Here is a 24,952-nt window from a genome sequence, read left to right on the forward strand (position 1 = left end):
TGTGGCAGGTGTCTGCCACGGAGCACACGCTCAGGAAAAAGAAGTAGATAAAGTCTTCAGACAACTGAAGCTTCACTTTCACATGCTCTGGCCCTCACGGGGGACTTCAGCCACCCTGATCTCTGCTGGAGTGTTAATGCAGCAGAGCACAAGAAATTCAGGAATTTTCTTGATTGCGCAGACGACAATTTCCTGACACAGCCAAAGAGGGGAGGAGCTCTGTTGCTCCTGATACTTCCACAGAAAAACTGGTTGGCAATGTGAATGCTGGGAGCAGCCACAGCAGCTGCAGTGACCATAAGGTGGTGGAGTTCAATGTGTACAAATACCTAATGGACGGAATAAAGAAGATGGAGCTAGACTCTTCTAGCGGTGCCCAGTGACAGGACAAGAGGCAGCAGGCACAAACTGAAACATGGGAAATTCCACTTAAACAGAAGAAAAAACCTTTTTATTGTTCAAGTGATTAAACACTGAAGCAAGTTTCTTAGGCAGGTGGTGGAGTCTCCGTTCTTAGAGATACTCAAAGCCCAACTGGACAACAATCCTCGTAAACTTGCTGTAGCTGACCCTGCTTGAGCAGGAGTTTGGGCTAGATGGTCTCAAGTGGAGCCTGCCAACCTCTGCGATTCTATGATGTGAATCTGTGATCAATATATTCCAAATCAGACTTCACGGTAAGCTTTAGTAAAGCTTACTCATAGAGAAATTACAAGGAGGAATCCCAGCTGATGAACCAATTCTGAAGGGTGCTTTATTTAAGATTATACCAGCATCAGCTGCAAGACACCCTGGCCTAACACAGTTATTTGAAGAGTGGGTCTTTGTAATAATTTGATTAAAAGAAATTCCAGGAAATTCATGAGTTACTACATGATACTTCCTGACTAATTTGGCAGGAACTTTAGCACAGCATGATCCAATTAGTCCACTGTTTAATGAAAAGCACTAAGTTACACAGTCTAAGTATTCATTTTGAGCATTAAGCAGGTGTACAGCAGGGTATGGGAGAAAAGTGGAAGCTGCTTTCCAAGTATAGAGCTAGGTGTAGTCCAGGCTCTCTCACAGATTGCTACCAAAGATGGAGAGAATGGGAGGAGGAGCGGAGCTTGAAGGGTGATGACATTTAGTTCCACTACTGTTTTCCCGGGCACCAGGAATGAATTTTAGGGGTCTTGTGGCATCTCACAGTTGCTGGCTGCTACTTAGCAAGGTCTCCAGTCACCAAACCTTTTCCACAGAGCTAGCAAACACAGATTCCCATGGGATGATTTTTTTAATGATTCCATCCCTTCAAAAAGCACAGGAAGACTTGTTTTCAGTTTGATATAGAATCCTTTTTTGGAGAAAATTGAATGAAATCACAGATTTGATCAAATCTGTGTCTTTGTTTTGGGGTGTTTTGGTATGAGCACAGGAAAAGCAGAAGCCTGGACTACAAGAACAGAGTAGGAGGAAGTGTCCACACCCCTTCTGTGTGCAGTAACCCAGTGCTGACAGGCTGAAGTTCAAATCCGTGCTTTTTGAACCCAACTCGTGGTCCTGAACAGAGATGTTCCCTCAGATCCTCCCAGGGTCACCTCCCCCACCTCTTTACTCAGCGCTTGTTCAACCATGTCCAGAGCAATGTGTCTAGTTGTGGTCCCCTTCCAGTAGAGGACAGGCATTAATAAACTCTACAGCAGAGGTGAACCAAGAAGACTAGGGGCTGGAGTTCTTGACCTGTGAGGAGAAACTATGGGACTGGAGCAGGTTTAGCCAGGGGAAGGCTTTGGGGGCACCCAACAGCAGCCCTTGCACCACAAGGAGGTTACCAAGTGAGATAAAAATCATCATAAATTGAAACAGGTAACATTCAAATGGACATAACAAATAAAACCTAACCATCCAAGAGTACAGCCAAGCAATGCAGCTGGGGTGCAGGGAGGTCACATCAACACCATCCTTGGAGGTTTATATGACCTGACTATATGAAGCTCTGAGTAACCCAGTCTGACCTCAGAACTGTCCTTGCTTTGTCAGGGGTTTGGTCCTGAGACCTCCTGTGGTCCCTGCCAGCCTGAGTGATTCTGCGATCCTATGATTTCCATTTATCTCCCCCATTCAAAACGTCGTGTTTTCTCTACGTAAAGTGAAAACCCTCCAGGACAGACTGCGAGATGCTCAAACCCAAAATGCCCTATGTCCCAGTGGCAGAGGCACTCTTCCGGGAGGTGGAAAATCCCAGTTCAAATCAGACAAAAAGAGTGATGAGCTGAAACACTGTATTTCCCAGGACAACACTGTAAACGTAGTTTGACAATCACAGGACTAGGAAGATTAGTGGTGTCCACACCACCTAGTTGGTTTTGCAATGACACCGAGTGCTTAGCCTGCAAATTTGCATTTATTGAAAGAATGATTTTATCAAAAAAAAGATTCGCCTTGTCCTCATAACAACTATTTTCTGTGTAATGACTAACATACCGGGCTATGTCAATTTTCTCTGGTGAGCTTTCCCAGAATGAGCTCGTCCCATTATGCGTGGCAAAGCTTCTTAACCTCTGCTGGGACAGTCCGAGAAGCCTGATCTGAAGTGCTGCAGGATGCACCACTTCTACCAGTAGCAGATCAGTGACAAAAGACAGAGAAGATTCATGAAGAAGAAAAGAGAAAGGATTTTATGGGGTGAGAGAAGGTCCTATATGTGAGGGGTAAATAGCAGCAGTACATGCTCCTGTTTACTCTCCCATCCACTGTGTCAAATCTAACTCACAGGGGACATTTCTATGGCCCTTTCAGCCCGTGGCTTTGCTGCTCCGTAGAGGGTGACTTGAGTGACACAGTAAGCTGTCATATAACTTGGACTGATGGGCAACATCAATTCATATTATTATTAACAACAGTTACTTGTCAGTTGGGGTGATGTTTTCCAGGTGCTCAGCCAAGGTCACATCAGTATAAAAGAGATAAATAGAAAGTTAATTAGGAGATGAAGGTTGTTGTGCTGATAGAGCCCAGCTCTCCCTTTTCACAGTGTTAGATCTGGACAAACAAGTTAGCGCCCCAGTGCTTGGAAAAGATGGAGCACTGATGAGCACTAGGTGGCTCAGAGTCAGTCTGGAGAAGCTGATGAAGTTGTTGCTATGTCATGATGACAGCTGTCAAATATGGGTGGGAATCCTGCTCTGGAGCTCTGCAGAAGACCAACTCTTGTTGACCCACTGATAAGTACCTCATCACTTGCTCTGGTTTGTTCCGTAGCTGGCTAAAGAAATTGGCACATCATAACCATAAATCTGTCTGTGAGCTTTGGCCCTGGGGGTGATACTGGCAAAACAACAGGAAGAGGCTGTTAAGGTACTACTGTGCCAGATGAGGCACAAAGTTTAGTGAGACTCACAGGATGTCTCAGAAGAAGATCAAGTAAAAATCAATGTCTAGAAACTGATGGAAATACGGGATCTGGCAGCTTGCTAGTTATTGAACCCATCTTGTCATGATGCTAGAACTAAAAATGGAATGCTCCTAACCAGATGAGAACACAACTCAAAGAGAAATACCCATATTTTGTAAGCCAGTCATAGGACTCAGTCCACGACAGCACACTGTTTTGGCAACCTCGTACCCAGTGTCATTAGTTATTAGTCATTTTCCCCCTCGGACCTTGCCATCTGCTGTAATCCCCACTCACTGCTTTTGTCTCTACATGGTTGCAAGGAAGCCACAGATCTGCCATTTTGTTGGCAACCAAAATTTGTTTGTTTACCACAAAGTACAATGTTTGGTGCAAAGACCACTGCTTGCACATCTGATCATTTTGGCCTGGTGTGAGATGCCCAGTGTGCATACACAGATTGTTTGCAGACATTGATCAAACCAGCTGACAGTGCAAACCACAGCCACAAGAAGGGATGTAATTTTGGCTTTTCTTTTTTTGTCTAAGTGAAAAACTTTAGAAGAAATAGTCTCATCTGTTTGCTAGCTTTAAAAACAGGAAGAAGAGACTCTAACGTTTCTAGATTTACTTTATTTTTGGCTGTCTCTTTTTGTGATGATCGATGTGACTCAGTCATTCCTTCTGCCAAAGAAGGAGAATTCATAATGTCCAACAGTTGCCCCTAATAATTCCTGGGGAACAAATATATTAACCTGAAGGAATACATTTTTGTCGTCACAGGTTTTCAAATTGGCAAAGGTTTTTTGTTGGAAAGTGAATTGGGAATGACAAAGTGGTACTGTCTTTTTCATGTAACTTGGCTTTTAAAGACCAGAACATACAGGGATTTTTCTGTACCCCTGAGGTTTAAGACCTTTATGCCCATTATTTGGATCCTGTACTTCCTTAACATGGGCTACATAGCGTCTCCGGTTGGGAAGCCTCACTCTCCTCACACCAACTGCAGGGTAGATCATGAAAAACTAGACCGAAGTACAAAATCAAGATATGAAACCCAATCAGGCCTTAAACGTTTAAACAGGGTTGAAAATGCAAACATCTGTGTACATTAGCATGCTTTCTTCTTGCTGAGGAATGAAATGGATGATTCCACACAACAAACCACCACCTCTTCCATTGCTCTCCTTTCTTCTTCCAACAATTCCCTTTTTCATACAATTTCATTGCAATAACTGCCGCCTTAAAGATTTTCAACCCTGGTTGAGTGCTGCAAAATTCACAGATCAAAACAAATCAGGGTAACAGGAAAACAAAAGTTTTCCCCGTGAAACAAGGTGAACGTCAGGATCAATTAGATATGCAGGAACGCTGTGGAGTTGCCATTCAGGTTTTTCATCAGGTAAGTAACAAGTTATGACCTGTAATCAAAGTAAGAGATACATTACAGAGATCTGTCTTTGTTGTATGCAATCAGTTGAAATGCTGGCATTTAACACGAACAGGCTGGGGGGGAACCCTGTGGCAATACCTGCCTGTACAGCTTTACATGTACATTTACCTTGTGGCCTGTACATTTATGGTATGTGTCAAACTGAAAAATGAGGAGCAGCTGGAGATGCCTCATTTGGAGGGTTGTAAAAGTGAAGCTGTACTGTTTGTGCTAATCTTCAATCTCCAGCATGAGCGAGTGTCCTGATTTCCTTTGTAGTTGCAGTCAGATAGAGTATTCTTCGCTTTGATATGAATTTGTAAAACTTCAGCCATAGCTCTTTTGGGCAAAAGTGACATATGTATGTCAGCTCTCTTGTTTTTGTGGTGGTGTTTGTGGTTTTCTTTTTTAAATTTTATCTTATACACTTACTATTTGATGTTGCAACTGGAACTGCTCTTGCTGTGAACACGTCTTTCCTTTTTATACATATACCCTTGCTCTATTCAGCATGTTTGAAAAGAAGAGATGGTGCCAGTGCTGGCAAAGAGAAAGATGAGACGGCTCACTACATGACTTCAAGCCACACAAAGTCCTTGCCCAGCAGCCAGGTGACTGCAGTAACTTCCAGCTGTAAGACTCCAAAGCAGATGGATACGATACTGACAAGGTATCTGCCAATTCTTTGCTGACTCGGGGGATAAAAAGCCTGACACAACTGAACTCGTCCTGGAGGCCTCTCTTAAACAGGGCAACCCTCCTCTGCAGAATGTCTGCGCTGTTTTGGGCAGTTATTTTGCCCCTGCCGGGGATATTCGTTACCCTAGTGCCCCTCTTATTAAGAAGTTCCTGGAAAACTACAGCAACATATGGAACATGCAGATCCACTTCACACAGTCCTAAAAAATAGGAGCTAATGGTTTTAAACAGAACTGAACAAATCTTCCTTTTCTTCTGTCTCACTTCCTTCTTTTTTTTTCTTTATTTTCCATCTCTGCACATCTCCTCATATTTGGCTTTGTCCTCTGTTTTCTTCCGAGTTCTGCAAAAGTACTGTCATCTGAGGGAGAAACTGACCGCAGGGCATTTACTTGTACACAAATAATATTTTACCATGGCAACCCCAATTTTTTTCATTATGCAGTCCTCTGGACGATGAAGTTGCTTTTGAACAGCTGGGCATTCTCCTGCTTCTTCTGCAGCTGGTATCTCAAAGAAATCTTAAAAATAGATTGATATAGGCACAGAACCAATTAGGAAAAGGGACATCATCTACACAAAAGGTTTTCTGCAATTGTCAATGGCTTTTTTTGTTTATTAATACCTACAAGTAAGAGTTATTTATAAGTGATCAGTGATGTTATTTTGCTGTTAATAAGCCTAATTATGTTTACTTTTACACCTACAGTGTAGCATCTGGTACAAATTAGCAGAGAATACTATCCACAGTGTTTAGTTCTTTCTGGATTGCTACAAACTTTTTTACAAAATTTTGTCTTACCTGATTCACTCTGTAATGTCCAGAGACGATAATGGTGTTTTAATATAGTTTAAACAAAGGAATACTTTTCTATTTTCAGACCTAAAATGTATAGCAGAATACAGGTAGCCTATGTTGTAAAGAACAGTCTACTTTTGTCAATTACATATTGTTCCGAGGATCATACAGTGGCACTCAGCTAACTAACCTAGCCCCTGCCTTTACAAGTCAGCTTGTCTTGCAGGGGATAAGAGCAGTTCCTGATTCCAGCCCTGTCCTGGGGTCCCAGCTGCCATCCCATGTCTCTGGGCTGAGCAGGATGTTGCTGACATTTCAGCTTCGAGGTCTTTGATTTCCCTAGCCCTAAACCGAACCCTAACCCTGTCCTTCTGCAGAGCAGATGATAAACCTCCCCCAGTTCAAAATATATGGTGACCTACCACGCCGTCCTGAGCCCACCTTCATCTAGCTCTCTGGGTAGAGCAGGATTTCAATGTTTCTCCAGCCCTGAGGATCCCTGCTTCCCAAGCTCTAACCCTAATGCTATGCTTCACTATTGAGGATATCAAACCTGCCTGGTTGGAAATGGGTGATGAAGCCACCGCTATACCCCTCCCCCATCCTCAGCCAAATCCTCATCCCAGCTTTGGGCTGAGCAGGACTTTGGTGGAATTTTGTCTTTGTGGGAGAAATCTGCCATTTACTAGTTACAGTTACACCGCCAATCATTATATAAATGCTTGTTCCAGCACACCTTGTTTCACTGTACCTTAAGTCCCACTTCAAATTACAAAGGTACTTGTGTTGAAATTTAGACTATGTTTTTGCAAGCAGCACCTATTCTAAATGTGTATACATTTAAACTTATATCTTCATGTGCAGCAGCAAGGCTTGTTTATTTAGTCTAGATATAACTAACCTTCAGTAATTGGACAATTATAGTACAGCTTTAATAGAAGCATTTATTATTGTTTTCACCTGACTATTCAGTAAAATATTCAGTAAAATATCTGAACCTTAAAGTAATCTTGTGGTTTTGTCCAGGAACCAAATCCTCTTTGAATAATGAGTCCAGAAGACAGAAATATGGAATATTAGTATTTCCTTCGTCTTCTCTCAAAGTTCATTCCATAACCACTCATCTTTAGCAGAGCATCTGGGGAGTTCCACCACAGAAGGCCTCCCCTTTGTCCTGTGAAGCCAGATCTTCTCTTATGATGGTTTCTGTCTCTTGCTGGTGAAACACAGGTGATGTAGCTTGGACTTACGTGAGGAAGCTCCTTTACAAGCATGCGTGTGGGAAGGCTGCATTTTGGCAGGATTATCTGCAGTCGCCATGGCCGTGAGGTTGCCTGTCTCACTTTGGTCTCCAGCTCTCCTGCTCTGCAAGGGACGATGCTACTGTGGCTGATACCTACTGGCTTCTTTTTCTCCACAAGTGGGTGACCAGCCCATGGTGTGAGGACAGAGGAGGGGCTCTTGTAGAGCTGCAGTCTCTGGCATGGATCAAGCATGTGTGTCCTCTTCAGACCCCTACTGACCCGATCATTTATAGCAACAGTGAATCGCAGTGGCTGGCACTCTGGTGACTGAAAAGGTCTGGGGGTGCTGGTGGTCGAGCAGCTCAACATGAGCTGGCAATGCGCACCTGCAACCCAGAAAGCCAACCGCATCCTGGGCTGCATCAAAAGAAGCGTGGCCAGCAGGTCGACGGAGGTGATTCTGCCCCTCTACTCTGCTCTCCTGGGACCCCACCTGGAGTACTGCATCCAGCTCTGGAGCCCTCAGCACAAGAATGAAACAGACCTGTTGGATCGGGTCCAGCAGAGGGCCATGAAGATGATCCGAGGGCTGGAGCACCAGCGCTATGACAGGCTGAGGGAGTTGGGGTGGTTCAGCCTGCAGAAGAGAAGGCTCCGAGGAGACCTTATAGTGGCCTTCCAGTACCTGAAGGGGGCAGGAAAGAAGGACAAGGAGGGACTCTTCATCACAGAGTGTAATGATAGGACACGGGTTAATGGTTTTAAACTGAAAGAGGGTAGATTTAGTTTGGATATCAGGAAGAAATTCTTTACTGTGAGGGTGGTGGGGCACTGGCCCAGGTTGCCCAGAGAAGCTGTGGATGCCCCATCCCTGGAAGTGTTCAAGGCCAGGCCAGATGGGGCTTTGAGCAACCTGTTCTAATGGGAGGTGTCCCTGCCCAGGGCAGGGGGGTTGGAACCAGATGATCCTTTCCAAGCTGAACCATTCTGTGATTCTGTGAATCGGCAGCTGAAAGCAATATCCAAAGGCCTTCAGAGGCCACCACCTGGCTAGCAGACCATTAACCAGACTAGCAGCCAATATTTAAATACCTTACAGTCCACTCACCTGCTAACTGGTTCAAAAAAAAAAAAAACAACATGGAAGTCAGACCTGATAGCTGTTATAAAACATTAATTATCTGTAATTATGCTAGTTATTTCCTCAGCACCTGAGTGCTTTTTTTTCAAGAGGAAGTGGCAGTTTGCTGGTGCCAGCAGAGTTTTTACAAACAAAGAAACAAATCACTGGGATTTAACTTGTTTAGTAACATCACATGCAGGTATCTTTCTTGACTGTTTCTTTTATTCCTCTTCATGAAATCATAATGATGTGCAGCAAGAGCCTGCTTCTATCAAGCAGCTGGCTTTCCTTTACAGGGAAATAAATCAGGTCCGAAAAACTTACTATATAATAATAATAATTAAAAAAAAGTAGGCTGATATTTCTAATGTAAGAGAGGGATCCTGGAGCCTTTTTGTAGTCACTTACAAAGACAAAGTCAGCTTTACTGAGGTGTGACTTCATGCCCAGCTTTACCTTTTTGGAGATTGGCATCCTGGTCTTTCCCCTACTACCAGCATCCTGCATGTTGCGGAATTGTTGAAAAAAAAGTTAAAATTAAAGATTCTTCAGTTCAGCCGCTAACTAAATTTTTATCCGGAAGTACAGCAGTACTGATTTTACATATATACAGCAGATGCTGACTCCACATTTAAAACAGATAGACTGACTCCTGTCTGCTGTCGTGCCTTTGTATGACCACCCTCAGTACCAGCCAATCTCACCAAACTCAGCCAGAAATGGCCAGCACAGTCACTGGCTGTTAGTACCTTCTACCCACCCTCTCTCTGGTTTTCTCTTAGGAACCAAATCCTTCAGAAAATTTTGAAAAAGAAGAAATTAGTATGTGTACTCCTTTTACTTGGTCTCACCATTGCATGTCCTGTCTTGGTTAGCAACACTAAAGCAGAGTCCTCATTTACTTCACTGCATTTTGTAGTGTAGTACCCTCATGGAGAAGCAAAACTTTTAATCATTTCCTGCTTGATTTGTAACAGAGTTCAGCCCATATGGTCTAACAAGGACTAAGTTCTGGGAAAAACAGATGCATTCTATGCAAGGCTGCAATAAAGCCAGATATCAAAACTGAACTGAATATGACTACATTGCTCTGTTAAAGTCACTCTGCGATGTAACATAGTCATGTCCTCAGAAAGACAGACCTAGACTCTTATGTGGACTTGTGTCTTACTCCATAAGAAGCCCAGTGAAAGCCAATGAAAATAGTCCTACAGCATGACATACTTCCAGAGAACGCAGAAGTCAGCAGCTGCAGAAACTGGCTTATAAGCAAGATCAGAGTCAGTTGGTACTGTGAAGAGCTGGAGACAACAGGCAAAAGGCATAGGAACTATGGATACACCAACACAAAGTTAATCTGATTCGATGACCTGTGCTCAAATTATTGGTATTTTTCATATTTAAGATAAATACAAAATAAAACAGACACCAGGATCTCTTAATTAAGCTTGCAAATTGCCACACACGATTATAGTACCATTAAAGCACATAAGGCATAAAATAATAACATTAACACATGTATATGAGGAGACTGAAATACAAACACTGAAATGTGCTACAAGACCTCACTTCCTTGTCCAGCCCTGATGTCCTTTTCCAACTGAGAACAGTACCGGTGTCCAATGTCTGAGAACAAGTGGAAAGTTTGGATGTGCCTAGGCATGCAATGAGATCTTTTTACAAAGTGTATTTTCCAGGATTTCAAAACAAACACTGGAGAAGAGAGTATCTGTAGCTAGGAGTGCAGAGAATTTGGAAAAGCTCAGACTTTAATCACTGCTCTTCTGCTTCCTTTGTGTTGCAGTTAATCTGGAAATACAAAACGAGTCAAATAAACATAAGGCAAATTGTGTCCTGAAGATCAACTTTGTCCTAAAAGCGAGCTCACTTAATAATAGGATTTAACAAGAGATGTAATTGGCCTTCTGCCTTACCCTGGATCTCTGCATTCCCCGTCTTAAAAGGCAACTAGCAGAAATGTGGCTTACCCATTTCCTGACTCACTAGGAAAGAACTGTGCAAGTGCCTATGGAATTAAACTCTGCCATTTGTAGAAGGCTTTTGTACTCCTCGAAAACTCCTGTATAATGATTAATGACACCTCTGACATTTGTTTTCACTTGTAAGGTAGCCTAGTTAACATATGCATGATTATGTTACTCCCTGACATGAAGAGGACAACCTAATTAATTTAGCAGCAGAGAAGGACAGGGTTTTGGGGATATGTGAGCTAATAAGGTGCAAACTGCTTTTACAAATTCATTATTAAGGAAAATGTTCTGCCCCTTCTACACATTTCTTGGAAAAGAGTCTAGTGGGCCACTCTGAGGTTTTACATCAGTTTCAGGAAATTTTTATGTTGTTTTACTATTTACTGTCTCAAGACCCTTGCCTGGATTTTGACTCACTCTGTTTTGTCTGCCACAATTTGGCTCACCTAGGCTTTCAGAAATTCTGTATCATTCTCCTCCAACTCATCTAAATTTATCTGTAAATCTAAATTACATTTCAAAAAGCATCTGCTCTAACCGTTGGTTTCATTATTTTAAATATTTTCTCAAATCTCTCCACAAACTCTGCATCTATTGCACTTCCCTTTACCTTCCAAATGTTAACTCCTGTTTGCATTTCTGCTCACCTCTTGCACTTCCCTTTACTTCCAAATATTAACGCCTATTTAAATTTCTGCTCACCTTTCCCCTTTGCCCTTCAGAACATCCCATTCGCACTCATCTCTGCCGTTACACACTTCTCCTGTTACTTCCCTGGCTCCCGAGAGGGCACAGCAACCCGGAATTGCCAGTTTAACAACCCGTTTAACACACACATGGAGCTGTAAACTTCAGTGTGTGCAGCTCAGCCACCCCTCCTAAGAGCTGCAACATCTTGAAGACCAGTAAGGAACACAAGCGAGGGCAGTAGCCGCTCCAGCTGTTCTTCATGAGTGCTTATGTTGGTGAGTTGCCAGTACCAGTTGGCTATTTGGGCCATCAGATCTTCAAAGGTGTTATATACTGCACAATGCACTACTCGCAATTATGTATGTATGTATGTATTGTGCAAAAATGGTAATTTTTCAAAGCTGCTGGAGACATTTAGCTAATCAACTGCCTTGATGTTGAAATTAATTCATGTCAGGTGCACATATCTGGCTTCAGAAAGTTTGGCTAAAAGACCTGCCAAGAGTTTGTTGCTCTTTGAAACAGGAATAAATCCATTTATTCTAAAAGATTAAGGAGAGATGTTAGCCAGACAGCTGTCAAAAATTCTTCACAGCTGATATGTCCTGAAATTGGATCATTCAAGCCTCTGAGGATTTTGGCTATGAGAGTTTGGAGTGGGAGAGGAACCTAAATCATAAGTGTGTATGGCTTTGACTAGATAAATCCTAGGTAAAATCTTCTTACTGAGGAGGCAACAGAATGCTATTAAAATTAAAGTCTGTATTTTAAAGGTTTTTGTATACCACAAGTCAGATCTGGCAAGTATGCTGTGTCTACAGCCTGGATAAACAAATTATGCAGAATTTCAGTATTTGCAATGTAACAAATGAAGTGATCCTGATTTCTTTGTTATTTCTTATTGTTTGTGTTACCATAGCAAGCAGGAACCAAAGTACCTCTATTAAACCGGGCAGTGTACAAAAACAGAACTAAAAGTAATCCTTGCCTCTCCCAAAAGTTTTCTGCCTAAGAAAAAGGACAGTGGATTAAAAGAGTCAACCAGACAGTAAATACAATGAAACTATCCTTCATGAATTTTGTTGGACATAGCACACCAGTTTCCATGTTGCCAAACTTTCACAGGTCTCACAGCGGAAAAAAAACAAACCCACAAAAGAAACTACCTTCCAAGTAAAACAAAGAAGAAACTATGTGGATGATTATGGAGACCTTCTTATATGTGAGAGGATCAAAGAGGGTAAAAACTGATGTCAATGCTGAGGAAAAGCCAGTCTGGGGGTTGGAGGTCATGAAAAGTCTTTGAAAGTGAAAGGAAACAGCTTATGTTTAACAGGACAGGAGAGGAGAGCAAACGGAGGGATCGGAAGAGAGGTGTGTGATGGTCAAAGCTGGGAAATTATCTTCTCCATAGCACTTGGAGGGGTATAACTGAGAGAAGAAGATACATTTTGCCTCAACTGACCAATTTGTATTAAAGGAAGCTTGCAGCAACAGCAACAAAGGAAGAACAAAGCAATCAAAATAGTTTTAGAAGAAAGCCAGGTATTTCCTTTTGATTCTCTTACTTCAAGTCTGGAGTTTCTGTGTACATCACTCAAAGAGTTATTTTGAATCTTTCACTGCATTATAACGAAACGTAACGGCATGCAGTGTGTCAGGTTTTGTTTGTTTCTTCTTCAGGAATAGGAGTCTGCTTTGGTCATCTCAAGTGAAACACGATCATTATGCGACTGGCAGCCAGACCAGAGAGCAAAAATCTCAAAAGACTAAAGCAACATGATGCTTCCGTCAAAAAGAGGAAAAGCCTTTAGCTGATGTTTGGATTTGCCATATGTCTGAGCAAGGAATGATGAGAACCCACCTAGTTTTGCTAGCCATCTGGAAAAAGTTGTAATGTGCTTTATTTCATGTATTTTTTTTATTTTTTTTTTTAAATCTGTCACCTCCTTGACTTTAAGTTTGTGTATTTGTGTGGGATTTACTCACCCCGCAACAGAGATGGGGAGGCAGGGCAGACAAAGGGACAGCTGCAAAAGTTGATTGAAGATTCTAGGCAGAGACCATTTCAAATTTTGAGGAGGTAACTCACTGCAAAAGCTGGCCCCTTCAGGACTGTCTCCACCTGGACTCCTTTTGCAGACAATCTAATTTACAGAAGGCTGAAGGCATGGGACCGTATGGAATTTTTGCAAATTACCATGTTCTTTTGCCTAGAATATAACCTAGAATATAAAGCAGTAGAGATGGGACCAGGTAGAAGATACAGGAAAGAGGGTACTCCCTGAAAACACAGGCAGGTGTGTTTAACAGCACGTGCATGAGAAACAGGGCCCTGCAAAGAAAAAAAAGGGAAAGCTGGCCTTATTTCTGAAGAAGCTGGTTCTGAAGCACTTAATATCGCTAACAAGTTGTGATATTCTGCGCACTGTAAAAAATGGATTAAGAGAATGCTGTGTTTTTAAACAGAGAATGCAAAAGAAGATAAAACACCCATAGAATTTATGATCAGCCTGTGGCTGAAGAGCCAGTTTTGCGTTTTGGGTTTAGTCAAATCGCTGAGAAGAAGCCTGCTCACGACTGGCATCTGATGCAGACCACTCTGCAAGAAACTACCCAAGGAGTCTGTGAGGTATAAAAACAAAGCTGAAAATATAAAAGTGGTAGTAAAAGCATAAATTGAGGGCATACACTGAGCTAAAAATGAGCCAAGTTCTGGATCTCCTCAGGACAGCACTTTCCTTGAAGGAGGAGATGAAATAGGGCACCCTGGCAGTAGAGGAAGATTTTGAGAACTTTTTCAAGGAGATAACACAGCTTTTGACAGAGTTTAGAGCAGAGGTGAGGGAACCCTCTCTTCAGGGATGCTTACACTCTTCCACTTTCCCACTTTCCCAGGAGCAGAAATTGGAGGAAGCGCTGGCAGGCTCCTTGTCCTGGAAATTGCAGGTCAAGATGAAAAAAAAAAACCAAAAATGAGGTTACCTGTGCTGGTGAAGACCGCTAGTTTTATTAAAAACCCATATGAATTGACTAAATTTCTTAAAAGGGGGAAGTTTTTCCACTACCCAAGAAGAAACATTCTGGAAGGAGCCTGTGCCAGATGACTTTGCCACTCATTTTCTTTGCCTGATGTATCCAGAGAGGCCTGGCAGGTGTCCTTAGGAAAAGCAGAGGATATGTTGGTGGACATTCAGAAACTGTTTCTGGGCACACCAGTTCCACAGGCTCCATGTGGGGAAGTGATTCACTGGAAAATATAACTTCCTGATTTTATTGTGGATGCTAATGCTTGCGTATATGCTCTTTTGATCTGGAATGCTGGTAAAGGAGTATGATCGAAGGTTTAGAAGTTTAGATTGATTTTTGGCTGCGAGGTAAAAGCTAAACAAACAGCTGTAAATTCTGTATTATGGAAGTATTGTGAATACAGCAAAGAGTACAGGTGAGTGACAGAGCAGAGTTCCGGGCACTGACAGTGCACTAGCCCCTCTGGGAAAGGAAAGGGGACAAGGAATTTTTGAAGGTGAACTATGCAGCAAATTTTGTGTAATCTAGCTATCTGAGTGAGAAACCTGAGAATGACACTGTGCAAACCCATGAATGAAGGATGCAAATATTATTATGTTTTTGGGGAAACTGAAGGAATCGCACTAATACCTGGCAAACTCCAAATTAAATTGTTAGTGGGCATCTCCAAGCTAGGTGCTACTCTAGTTCTCCTACAATGGAGTGGCCGAAATTTAGGACCTGTTGTTTATACACAAGGAATACCAGGACAAAATCGGGTAACTTTATGCAGGTTAAAGACTTTCCATAAACCATTCACTGTTGTTCCCCAAACCTAACAAGCATGTTCCCCCCATGAGAATACAGAGTCTGTTCTAGGTACAAAACTAATGCCTTTCAAATCCAACACATTTTGGAGTGATTATTAAAGAGGTAGATCACGTACATGGCCAGTCTGAAATTATACCTGCCCATCCCCCGTAAAACACAGTGAAGTCAGTCATCCAAAAATCTTCATGGACAAAATGTGAACTGGGTGAGGGCTGGAGCAATTATCTGGGGCTGTTAGCACAGTTGCAGTGTGTATGTCAATTAAAGGGGAAAGTTCTAGAGGGTACATGGGATTCAGGAATGGTAATATGTTAAGTCTATTACAAAGTTACATGACAGGAATGTAAAAACTCAGTGAGTATAAGAGGTCTTTTACTGGCTTCAAGTGACTTTGCTAGAAACCTAGACTTTTGATGCCTGCCAAAATTTGCCAACATTATGAAAAATAAAGGCCAAATACCTGAAACTGCCTGTGTAGGCTGTCAAGAAAACCATGGATTTGCTTACAATGGCTGAAGAAAAACCTTATATAGCTGTTCTGCTCTATTCCTAGTACTTTCCTGACATAGCCTTAACAAATGACGTGACATTGAAGCCAGTGATTGTACTTAGAAAACCAACTTCTATGAGTAGCAAATTTTAATACAGACTGTGAGAAAACTAAGAAATATGACCATGTGTCCTGGTAAAACTGAACACATTTTCTGTTTTATAATTTTACTTTTTAGCTGGGCCTCTTCTAACTGACTAAACTCTGAAATTAACGGCATGTTGTTCAGAAACTGTTCACTCTCAGAGTGACAAGACCTGATTATACCAAGGAATGGTATGCACAGAAGCTCTAGCTTACACTTATTGCCATAACAACCAAGGTCAGCTAACTTTGTTATTTGCCTCGTTAGAGGGTCGGAAGCGGAGAAGCGTAGAGGGGTCCCACCTGCAGGGAGGAGCGGACGGGACAGGTGACCCAAAACTGACCAACAGGGTATTCCATCCCATCTGCATCATGCTCAGTCTAAAAGATGAGGAATCAAAAGGTCAAGTCTCTTTCTTCAATGGCCGACATCTGAGGAGGACCCTGTCTGTTCGTCTGCCTTTGATCCCGATCCGAGCATTCCTGACTCCAGATCTGGAATTCAGCTCCCGTTCATCGCTGACTGCAGTCTGGAACTTTCCCTGTGTCTGCTGGTGCCACGATCGTCATCCTGGGAGCTGGATACGGTTTTGTATATATTGTATACTCTTTTTAAAATTATTATTATTTTATTTTATTATTATTTATTATTTCATTATTTATTAATATTTTCATTAAAGTAGTTTACTTCTTTTTCTAAACTCGTCAATCTCCTTATCTCTTCCTCTTCTCTCTTTGGGGGGGTGGGGGTGGGAGGGGCATCTGTCATTCTGATTGGCCAATCTGGCCAAAACCACAACAACATGTTATAACTAAGAAGAGTAACTGGCATGAGTTAAAGTAGTTTTTATTGAAATGTAGGTCTCTGTGGATTGATGTTCACTCCTGTTTCCCTGGACCCCATGGATTAGTAGAAAGTGGCGTCGGAGCAGTCCAACAAAAAGGTTCTGACATCCTGCATCCCCTTGGTGACTTTTGTAATTTTGAATGGTGTTCTCAGGAACTCAACAGATTGCGCTGTCTCCAGCCTCAGAGGTTATTGAGCCCCCCAGGTGGATAAGGCCCTGAGCAGCCTGGTCTGAGCTCAGAGCTGGCTGTGCTTTGGGCAGGGCTTGGAGTGGAGACCTCCTGTGGTCCCCTCCTGAGTTATGCTGTAATCCTACGAACTACAGCTCTTGGAGCACCCCAGCAGTTCCTGCACCTTTCTTACCTGAAAGAGCGAACATACTCTGCTATGGCACCCTGGTATGGCAGATTTTGTGGCCCAGCAGGACAGCAGGGCAGGCTGTGGTGGCACAGGAGCCCTGGTGGGGTGAGAGCCGCTTTGTTCCCTGCAGATGGGTGTAAGTGGGCACCTTACCAATGTGTACAATTACCCGATGGGGGAGTAGGTCTGATGGAGTCAGCCTCTTCTAGCGGTACCCAGTGACAGGAGCAAGGCAGCGGGCGCACGCTGAAACACGGGAAAATCCGCTTAAACGTAGAAAAGCACATTGTTACTGTGAGAGGGGTGATGCACTACAGCAGGTTACCCGCGGAGGCGGCGGCAGCCCCCACCCTCGAAGACATTCCCGCCCCAGCCTCAGGCAACCGGACCGAGCGAGCCGGGGGTGGGACGTGCCGCCCACCCGGGGGTGCTCGGGGTCCCTCCCCGCCCCTCCCCTGCCCTCCCGCGGCCGCTCGACCTGCCTGCGCCCCGTCGGGGTGCCCAGGGGCCGACACCAGCGCCGCCGCCGCCGCCTCCCCGGCCTCGGCGCGGCCGCGCCCCCGCGCTGCCGGCCGCCGATCCGCCAGCCCGCCCCGCCGCCGCCGCCAGCCGCGGCTCCCCGCGGCGCGGAAGATGCTGCGGCTCTGCCTCCTCGCCGCGCAGGGTAAGCGGCGGCGGGGGACGCGCCGCACCGACGGCCCCGCCGCAGCCCCCGGGCGCGGGGTGGGCGCTGCGGCGGGGTCCCCCGGCCCGCGGTCCCCGCTCCGGCCGGGCCGTGACCGGGGCTCGCTTTGTCCTTGCAGCTCTGAGTCTCGCCGGGGCCGCCTTGCTGTCACCCGGGTCGTGCGCCTTTGAGGACAGCGCCTGCGGCTACGAGTGGGACTACGCGCATCTGCCCTGGGCGCTGCACGGGGAAGGTAAGGGCGCTGCTGCCTCCCGGGTGTACGGACACCCCCGGCCCCGGTGTAGGGCTCCCCCCTTTCCCCCGCCTGTACCGCTTCCCCCGGCCGTCCAGGGGTACACCCGCTGCCCACCGGGCGCTGCCGTGTCCCGTCCCCCCCCTCCCGGGCGGTACCGCGCTGCGCGACTTTCCCGGGGGCACGGCCGCACGGGGGTCCCTCCCGGCTGGAGTTTCGGTCTGTGGGTGTCGGTCCCCCGACTTGTGGTCTGCAGGCACGGCGGGGAGGCGTCCGCTCGGCCCCCCGCCCCCGCTCCCCCGCACGGGTCTCTCCGCAGCTTTCTGCAGGGTGCCTCAGAAACCTTCTTCCTATTTCTTTTACTTTCTGTGGGGAAAAGGTGTCTTTTATCAAACTCGTTGTAGGTGACTTACCCTCTTCCTAGAAAGAACACATCTATCAGCTGCATTATTGTTTGTTCTGAATGCATTTTGGGTTCTGCTGTAGAAGTGGATGTGTTTTCCAGGCAGGAGGCAATCTTTGTGAAGAGTTATCTTTACAACATGTTCAATTAAGACTTTTCTCCATTTTATGGTACCTGCAGTGCAACACGAAAAAGATAAGCATTAGTCTTTCAGTAAGTTGTGTTAGACTTTAGTGACGGCAGTTGATAGAACAAAATCCAGTTGCTGTAGAGTTTCCATGCAACTGTAACTTTTAAGTTTTTAGTGTATGCTCCCAGTTTTTGACAGTTCATATTTGAATCAATACGAACAAAGCAGAGACTAAACAAAGCTAAATACAACATGGTTATAACTAGGTAATAAAATAACTCAGTTTTGGTTATGTTTAGGCCACAGTGTCATTCATATCATAAAGTGAAAGCTGTGCTCACAGAGTGAAAGGCACTATGTGTTTTCAAAGCTTTTAAGATCCACAACAGGTGCCAACAATAATGAAGAGGGGAGTACAGATACAAAGAGACAGACACCTCTCATTACCCCTCATGGGTGCTCCATGCAAAACTGGCTGGTCCAGTTTTGTCATTCCACTTGTTACTCAGTTGATAATGAAGCCTTTTTCCTTTTTTTTTTTTTTTCTGATTTGTAACCCAGTTCTCACATATGCAAAGTAACTAACCTTAATTGTTGATTTTTAGATTAATCGTTAGGGTTTGAAAATATATGAAGCGTGCTAACTTTGAAAAGGCTTTGAGGATGTCATGATTAAAATGATTGCTTTTTCTCTTCTTTTTTTTTAATGTAAATATACATAGATTTTCCTGTATTTTTGAAGATACTAGTGGAAATTTAGTAACCATCTCTGCTTTCCCAGCTATGCTTCTTAACATCATGCCCTCTTAAGCCGCCTGTCTTGTAAGCAGCACTTCCTCCTCGTGATTAATGGGGAGCCACATGGTAGTGGTACTGGTTCAGCTCCAAGGGACTGTGAGATGCAGGGAGTTAATACCTGCGTGTGCATCATGTTGTGCAAATCCGTGCTACGGTGCTTCAAGAAACAGGGGAATTTCATCAGAGATTTGGATCAGCAGCAGCCTACTTTTTTTTGGCCCACAGAACACTGTTTTGGTTGTTGTAGTTTGATTTTTCGATGTGACCATAAGCATACCAGTGGTTACACAGCTTCTGTCATCATAGATCTTGTTTTTCAGAGATATATAACTGAACTGTTAAACTCTGGGAGGATACGTGGTACACGAGCTCTCTTAATAGGCATAGTTCTGTCAGCATTTCCATTATAAACCTTTTTTCTGCCATCTGTAATTTAATCATAGTAAGTCTTTTTTGTGCAAACATTTGGCACACAAGGTATTAGCCTCTTCTGAAATGCATTCATAGAATCCTAACTAAACCTAGTTGAAAATAGTTCATCCAAATCTATGGAGCAGGTGTGCAAAACCAGTCATCCTTAGATGCTCTTTTTCATCTAGTAAAACAATGCTCCTTTCGGCAGCACTGGGCCCTGGTATTTGCAGGTCAGTGTATGTACATGTGGTAATTTACTGGGAAAACAGAGGAACTGAAGGATGGGAGTGGCAGCTTAGCTTTGAATTGTTCCACTTCTCCTTGCAGTGCTTTGAAATTGTTTTATTGTTTTAAAATATTATTTGCAGTATAGAGCTATATACAGCAAATCTCTTACAGGGATTATCTGACTTGCAGTGCAAGTTCTTTCATTTTATAAATCTCTCAGTAGTGTGGTCTTGTGCCAAACTGTCAAGATGATGTAAATAAAACTAAAATCCTGCCCAGAAATTTCCACTCCATACTTGAAAGTTTTTTGCCTGGTTGCCAAGGAAGCCAATGTCTTCTGAAGGGCCAGGAAGAGAAAGGAAGTGTGAGGCTAAGTTTTACTTTTGTTTACAGCTGTGCATTCCCATTTAAACCAGTAGGTTTCTAAGGTTCAACTGCTTTTTTAAATGTCTCTGGCTTCTCTTGAGTATTCAGGTACTCCTGGGATAAGAGATTTCTTTTGTTTTTAATTTTAGAATTTTTAAAATTGAAAAGATTTTGATTTTTTTTTTAAGCTAAAGTTTTGATAACCTGTAACTGACAGGCATTTTAGGGCCCTTTTTAGTCAAGTGCAAAAGGAAAATCAGACCAAAATAGTCTGTGCTAAAATGGATAGCTGTTTCACTCTTTACTGCCTTCCTCAAGACTGGCAAATGAGGCCCTAACGAAGTGGGTGTTTGTAGGACGCAAGAAACAAATCAGGCGTTTTACCGTAATATCTGTCCAGTGGACCTGTGCTCCCTTAAACCTCTGCTTCACTGAAACCCTCTGTACTCTTCAAGCTCTTTCACCTGGCTCTGAATTCGGGGATAGGACCTTCGAGGATAAGCATCAAGGTACTCTTCTTAACTGTCAGCTTTTTGAGTCAGTCATCTGCTAACTCAGTGTTTGCATTTTGGACTTACAATGATTTTTAGCAGGCAATCACCATGCAAAGGAAAATGTAAAATACAGAAACAGCCGAGGATATAGATTTCTTCTGATCTTACCTATGGCTGAGAAGCACACCCAGCTGAGGTCATGGCCCAGGCTGGGTAAATATAGCATTGTGCTTGAGGCAGCACATTTCCTAATGCGCCAGTTCTGTTTTCGGCGTAAGCTGGGAAGTCCTGTGCAAACGGGATGTGCCTCATGATGTGGATGTTTGTAGGATACCAGCTACACGGGAAACACAGTCATGTTGTTGCATAGGAAAAGGGCATCATCCTGGTTCTGAAATCTGATGAGCAACAGGTGAATTGGTGTGTGATCAATGGACTAATGATAAGATCCGCAAGCTTTAGGTGATTTGCTAGGACACATAAACCAAGGTGCCAACGGTCCATTTTAATTTCAGAGGCGTAGGCATGCTCCCATAAATATTCTTGCATTCATGGTGCCTCTGAACAGCTGATTTCTTGTAAAAATCCAGGTACAGAATATAAGACAAAGCTTAAACTCCTTGGACCCAACTAATGGATGAGAAATTTAGAAAGCAGATCTATATTCATCACTACTGTTGTATTTAGAGATAGTCGAGGAGCACAAATACCATGTTGTTTACCACTAACACCCACGGGTATATTTTGCGTGAGTTCACGTCCCGTTATGTTGGGGCATAAAGCTTTGAGGGTGCATAGTGCCTGGCTTCCACAGGAATTTACTTCTGTGTCAGCAGCATACGTGTTGCAAGGGAAAGACCTCGTTAATTCTAATACATACTGTCAGACTTTGTATGATAGGATTTCATCAAATAATCTTGAGATTTTGTTTAACCAAATTGCACATTTATTTCAGAGGATACATGTGCTTTGTAAGTGTTAACCAAACTTTAAAACAAAGGAGGATGCTCTATGTAATAGGCAGTAATCCTGAGTAGAGAAATAAGGCCATGTAGACCCACTTGAAACAGCAGTAGGGAACACGGCCTTACCTCAGTTGCAGCCATTCTGCCGGGCTGGATTTTGGCATTTTTTGCTTTCCTCCCAGGCCTGTCCAGCACAGAGCAAGCCATAACCTCACTGCAAGAACATCCTGATCATAGCATTATTATAGATAGGTTTCATTAGACAGAATAACTACCACACATCTTTTCTCTGGACAATGTTTACATTTTTTGCCAAGAATATCTGTACAGCATTTTCTGTGCCTGTGTCTGTGGGTATGTTTTGTTCTCAGTCTTCCTTCCTTTTAACAGAAACCAGTTTAATAGAGCTGCAAATAATGTGCGTTTGGCCTGTCAGCTCAAATTTGCACTAATGGAGCGTGCTGTGCTGCATCTGCTTGCCTGGATTTAAGCATTAGATAAGAAATTTGTCTGCTACCACTGCAAGCTGCGGGGAAGAGCGGTTGTTTATATTAGCAATGTGTTCCAAAAAGCAAGTGATCATAGAATCATAGAATGGTTTGGGTTGGAAGGGACCTTAAAGATCGCTGACAGATGTGCCCATGCACTGCCAGTTGCGATGGACTTGGAGCTATTTTAGTAGTTGTGGCAGCAGGACTCGCACAGTTGTCTCCTTACCACCTCTGCTCTTCTGTGGAGAGCTGTCAAGCAACTTTCCCTGCCAATCTTTTGTAATGAGCTATGTGGCACTGAACTGCTAAACCTGTAACTGGTAGTTCATACGGCCGTATCCATCTGGCTCTCGTATGGTCATCAGGAGCTTTAAATGTATATTTTTGTGTGTGTTGCTCTTTCCTTCTACAATTCTGGAAGTGTGTATTATTACTTCAAATCTCATGTCTCCAAAGATATATTTTAACAGCATGCATTTCAGAGCTTTTTAATAATGTTTTCTCTTTCTGCAGTATTCCAAAGGAGATTCATCCTTAAAAAGAAATAGACTTCATTCAGAAGAATGATGTCATAAATTCTGATACATATAAAAATAGCCTGATTTATATAAAAATAGCCTGATTGTCTTCACCTTAAAACATGCCTCCTTTTTGCTGGGTTAGTCCAAGACTGTTTCTGTGATACACTCAAAACGGGCATCCATCAGGTGACAGTTCGTGGTGAGCGGGTAAGCAAGTAATACGGCTAACAACAGTGTCAGGAAACTGAAGTTTGTCTTTTGGGACATACTTATCCTATAGCTACACTTTAAAATGGTTTTAAGATGGAAAATAATTTCAGAAGACAGGCCAGCCATCGCAGGCCATCAGATAAGTCAGGCATGAGAGCAGCAGCATAAGGAATCTCAAATCTAAACATGGCTTGCATACCATTTAAATAGCTTGTATTTACAGCTGTGCCATATGACTTAAAACTGACCTCTTTTGACCTAAGCGCCATCATCCTGAATGCCACATCATTTGGTTGTAATAGGCACAGTAATGAAACAGGTAATCACGGGTGATCCTAGATTTTGTTGCACAGCAAGTGCATTTCATATCCGATGCGTGCCGCGTCATCCTCAGTTACAAACCTACCGGCAGACAGATTGTCACGCCTGTAGTCTCACTTTTCTTTCTGCAATACTTTGTAAGCGCATAGGAAAGTAACCAATTTGAAAATGTAAAAAAGGTGTAACATTGCTGGCTTCGTACAAGGCTAAGATGAGACAAGTGGTCTCACAGGTTCGTGATACCTGTGTAATTGGGAGCTAAGTAGAAGGTTATTGAGGGAGGCTTGCACCAGCTTGTACCTCACTGCGGCAGAAACAGGCTGGCACCGCACAATGCTCGCTTGCTGGCAAGATTTTCAGCTGATAAATCCACCCCACCACCGAAGCTTATTGGTTTGTGTCTGCCAAACCTGTAGCCTGGGCATCTCTCACCGAGTGCCTTTTGATGGAGTGGAGAAGCCATTAGAACTGTTGAGTCTAGAAGCTCAAGAAGCTGTGTTCAACTCTAGTTGAACAACTAGAAGCACGTGGTCTGTTTTGCCTTGACCCAATAATTAAAATGTTTGTCTTCCTGGCCAAAATAGAATCATAGAATCATTTAGGTTGGAAAAGACCCTTGGGATCATCGAGTCCAACCATCAACCCCACTCTACAAAGTTCTCCCTTACACCATATCCCCCAACACCACATCTAAATGAATCTTAAACACATCCAGGGATGGTGACTCCACCACCTCCCTGGGCAGCCTATTCCAGTGTCTGACCACTCTTTCTGTGAAGAATTTTTTCCTAATGTCCAGCCTAAACCTACCCTGCTGCAGCTTGAAGCCATTCCCTCTTGTTCTATCACTAATTACCTGTGAGAAGAGACCAGCACCAACCTCTCTACAATGTCCTTTCAAGTAGTTGTAGAGAGTGATGAGGTCTCCCCTCAGCCTCCTCTTCCTCAAACTAAACAGTCCCAGCTCCTTCAATTGCTCCTCATAAGATTTATTCTGCAGGCCCTTCACCAGCTTCGTTGCCCTCCTCTGCACTCGCTCCAGCACCTCGATATCTCTCTTGTATTGAGGTGCCCAGAACTGGACACAATACTCAAGGTGTGGCCTCACCAGTGCTGAGTCCAGGGGGACAATGACCTCCCTACTTCTGCTGGTCACACTATTTCTAGTACAAGCCAGGTTGCCATTGGCCCTCTTGGCCACCTGGGCACACTGCTGGCTCATGTTCACCTGCTTGTCAATTAGAACCCCCAGGTCTTTTTCCGCCAGGCAGCTCTCCAGCCACTCTTCCCCAAGCCTGTAGTGATGCATGGGGTTGTTGTGGCCCAAGTGCAGGACCCGGCACTTGGCCTTGTTGAAGCACATTCCATTAGCGTTGTCCCATCGGTCCAATCTATCCAAGTCTCTCTGTAGAACCTCCCTATCCTCATGTAGACCAACACTCCCGCTTAGCTTCGTGTCATCTGCAAGCTTGCTGATGATACACTCTATGTCCTTATCAAGGTCATCAATAAAGATGTTAAACAGAAGTGGTCCCAACACTGAGCCCTGAGGGACACCACTTGTGACCAGCCGCCAGCTGGATTTAACTCCATTAACTACCACTCTTTGGGACTGTCCATCCAGCCAGTGCTTGATCCAGCAGATCGTATGCTCATCCA

General features: G+C 43.8%; 1 protein-coding gene across 1 annotated transcript in view; it reads left to right on the forward strand.

The window, feature by feature from the left end:
• The first annotated feature begins 17,546 nt into the window (after nucleotides 1–17,546).
• The window catches only part of MAMDC2 (MAM domain containing 2), a 64,569-nt gene continuing 57,163 nt past the window's right edge, over nucleotides 17,547–24,952 (forward strand). Inside the window, exons 1-2 of the mRNA XM_074569362.1 lie at nucleotides 17,547–17,699; nucleotides 17,839–17,952. Coding sequence (XP_074425463.1) covers nucleotides 17,669–17,699; nucleotides 17,839–17,952 — 145 coding nt within the window. The 5' untranslated portion in view covers nucleotides 17,547–17,668. The remainder of the gene's footprint in view (nucleotides 17,700–17,838; nucleotides 17,953–24,952) is intronic.

Source organism: Larus michahellis, chromosome Z (assembly GCF_964199755.1).
Source record: "Larus michahellis chromosome Z, bLarMic1.1, whole genome shotgun sequence".
NCBI lineage: Eukaryota > Metazoa > Chordata > Aves > Charadriiformes > Laridae > Larus > Larus michahellis.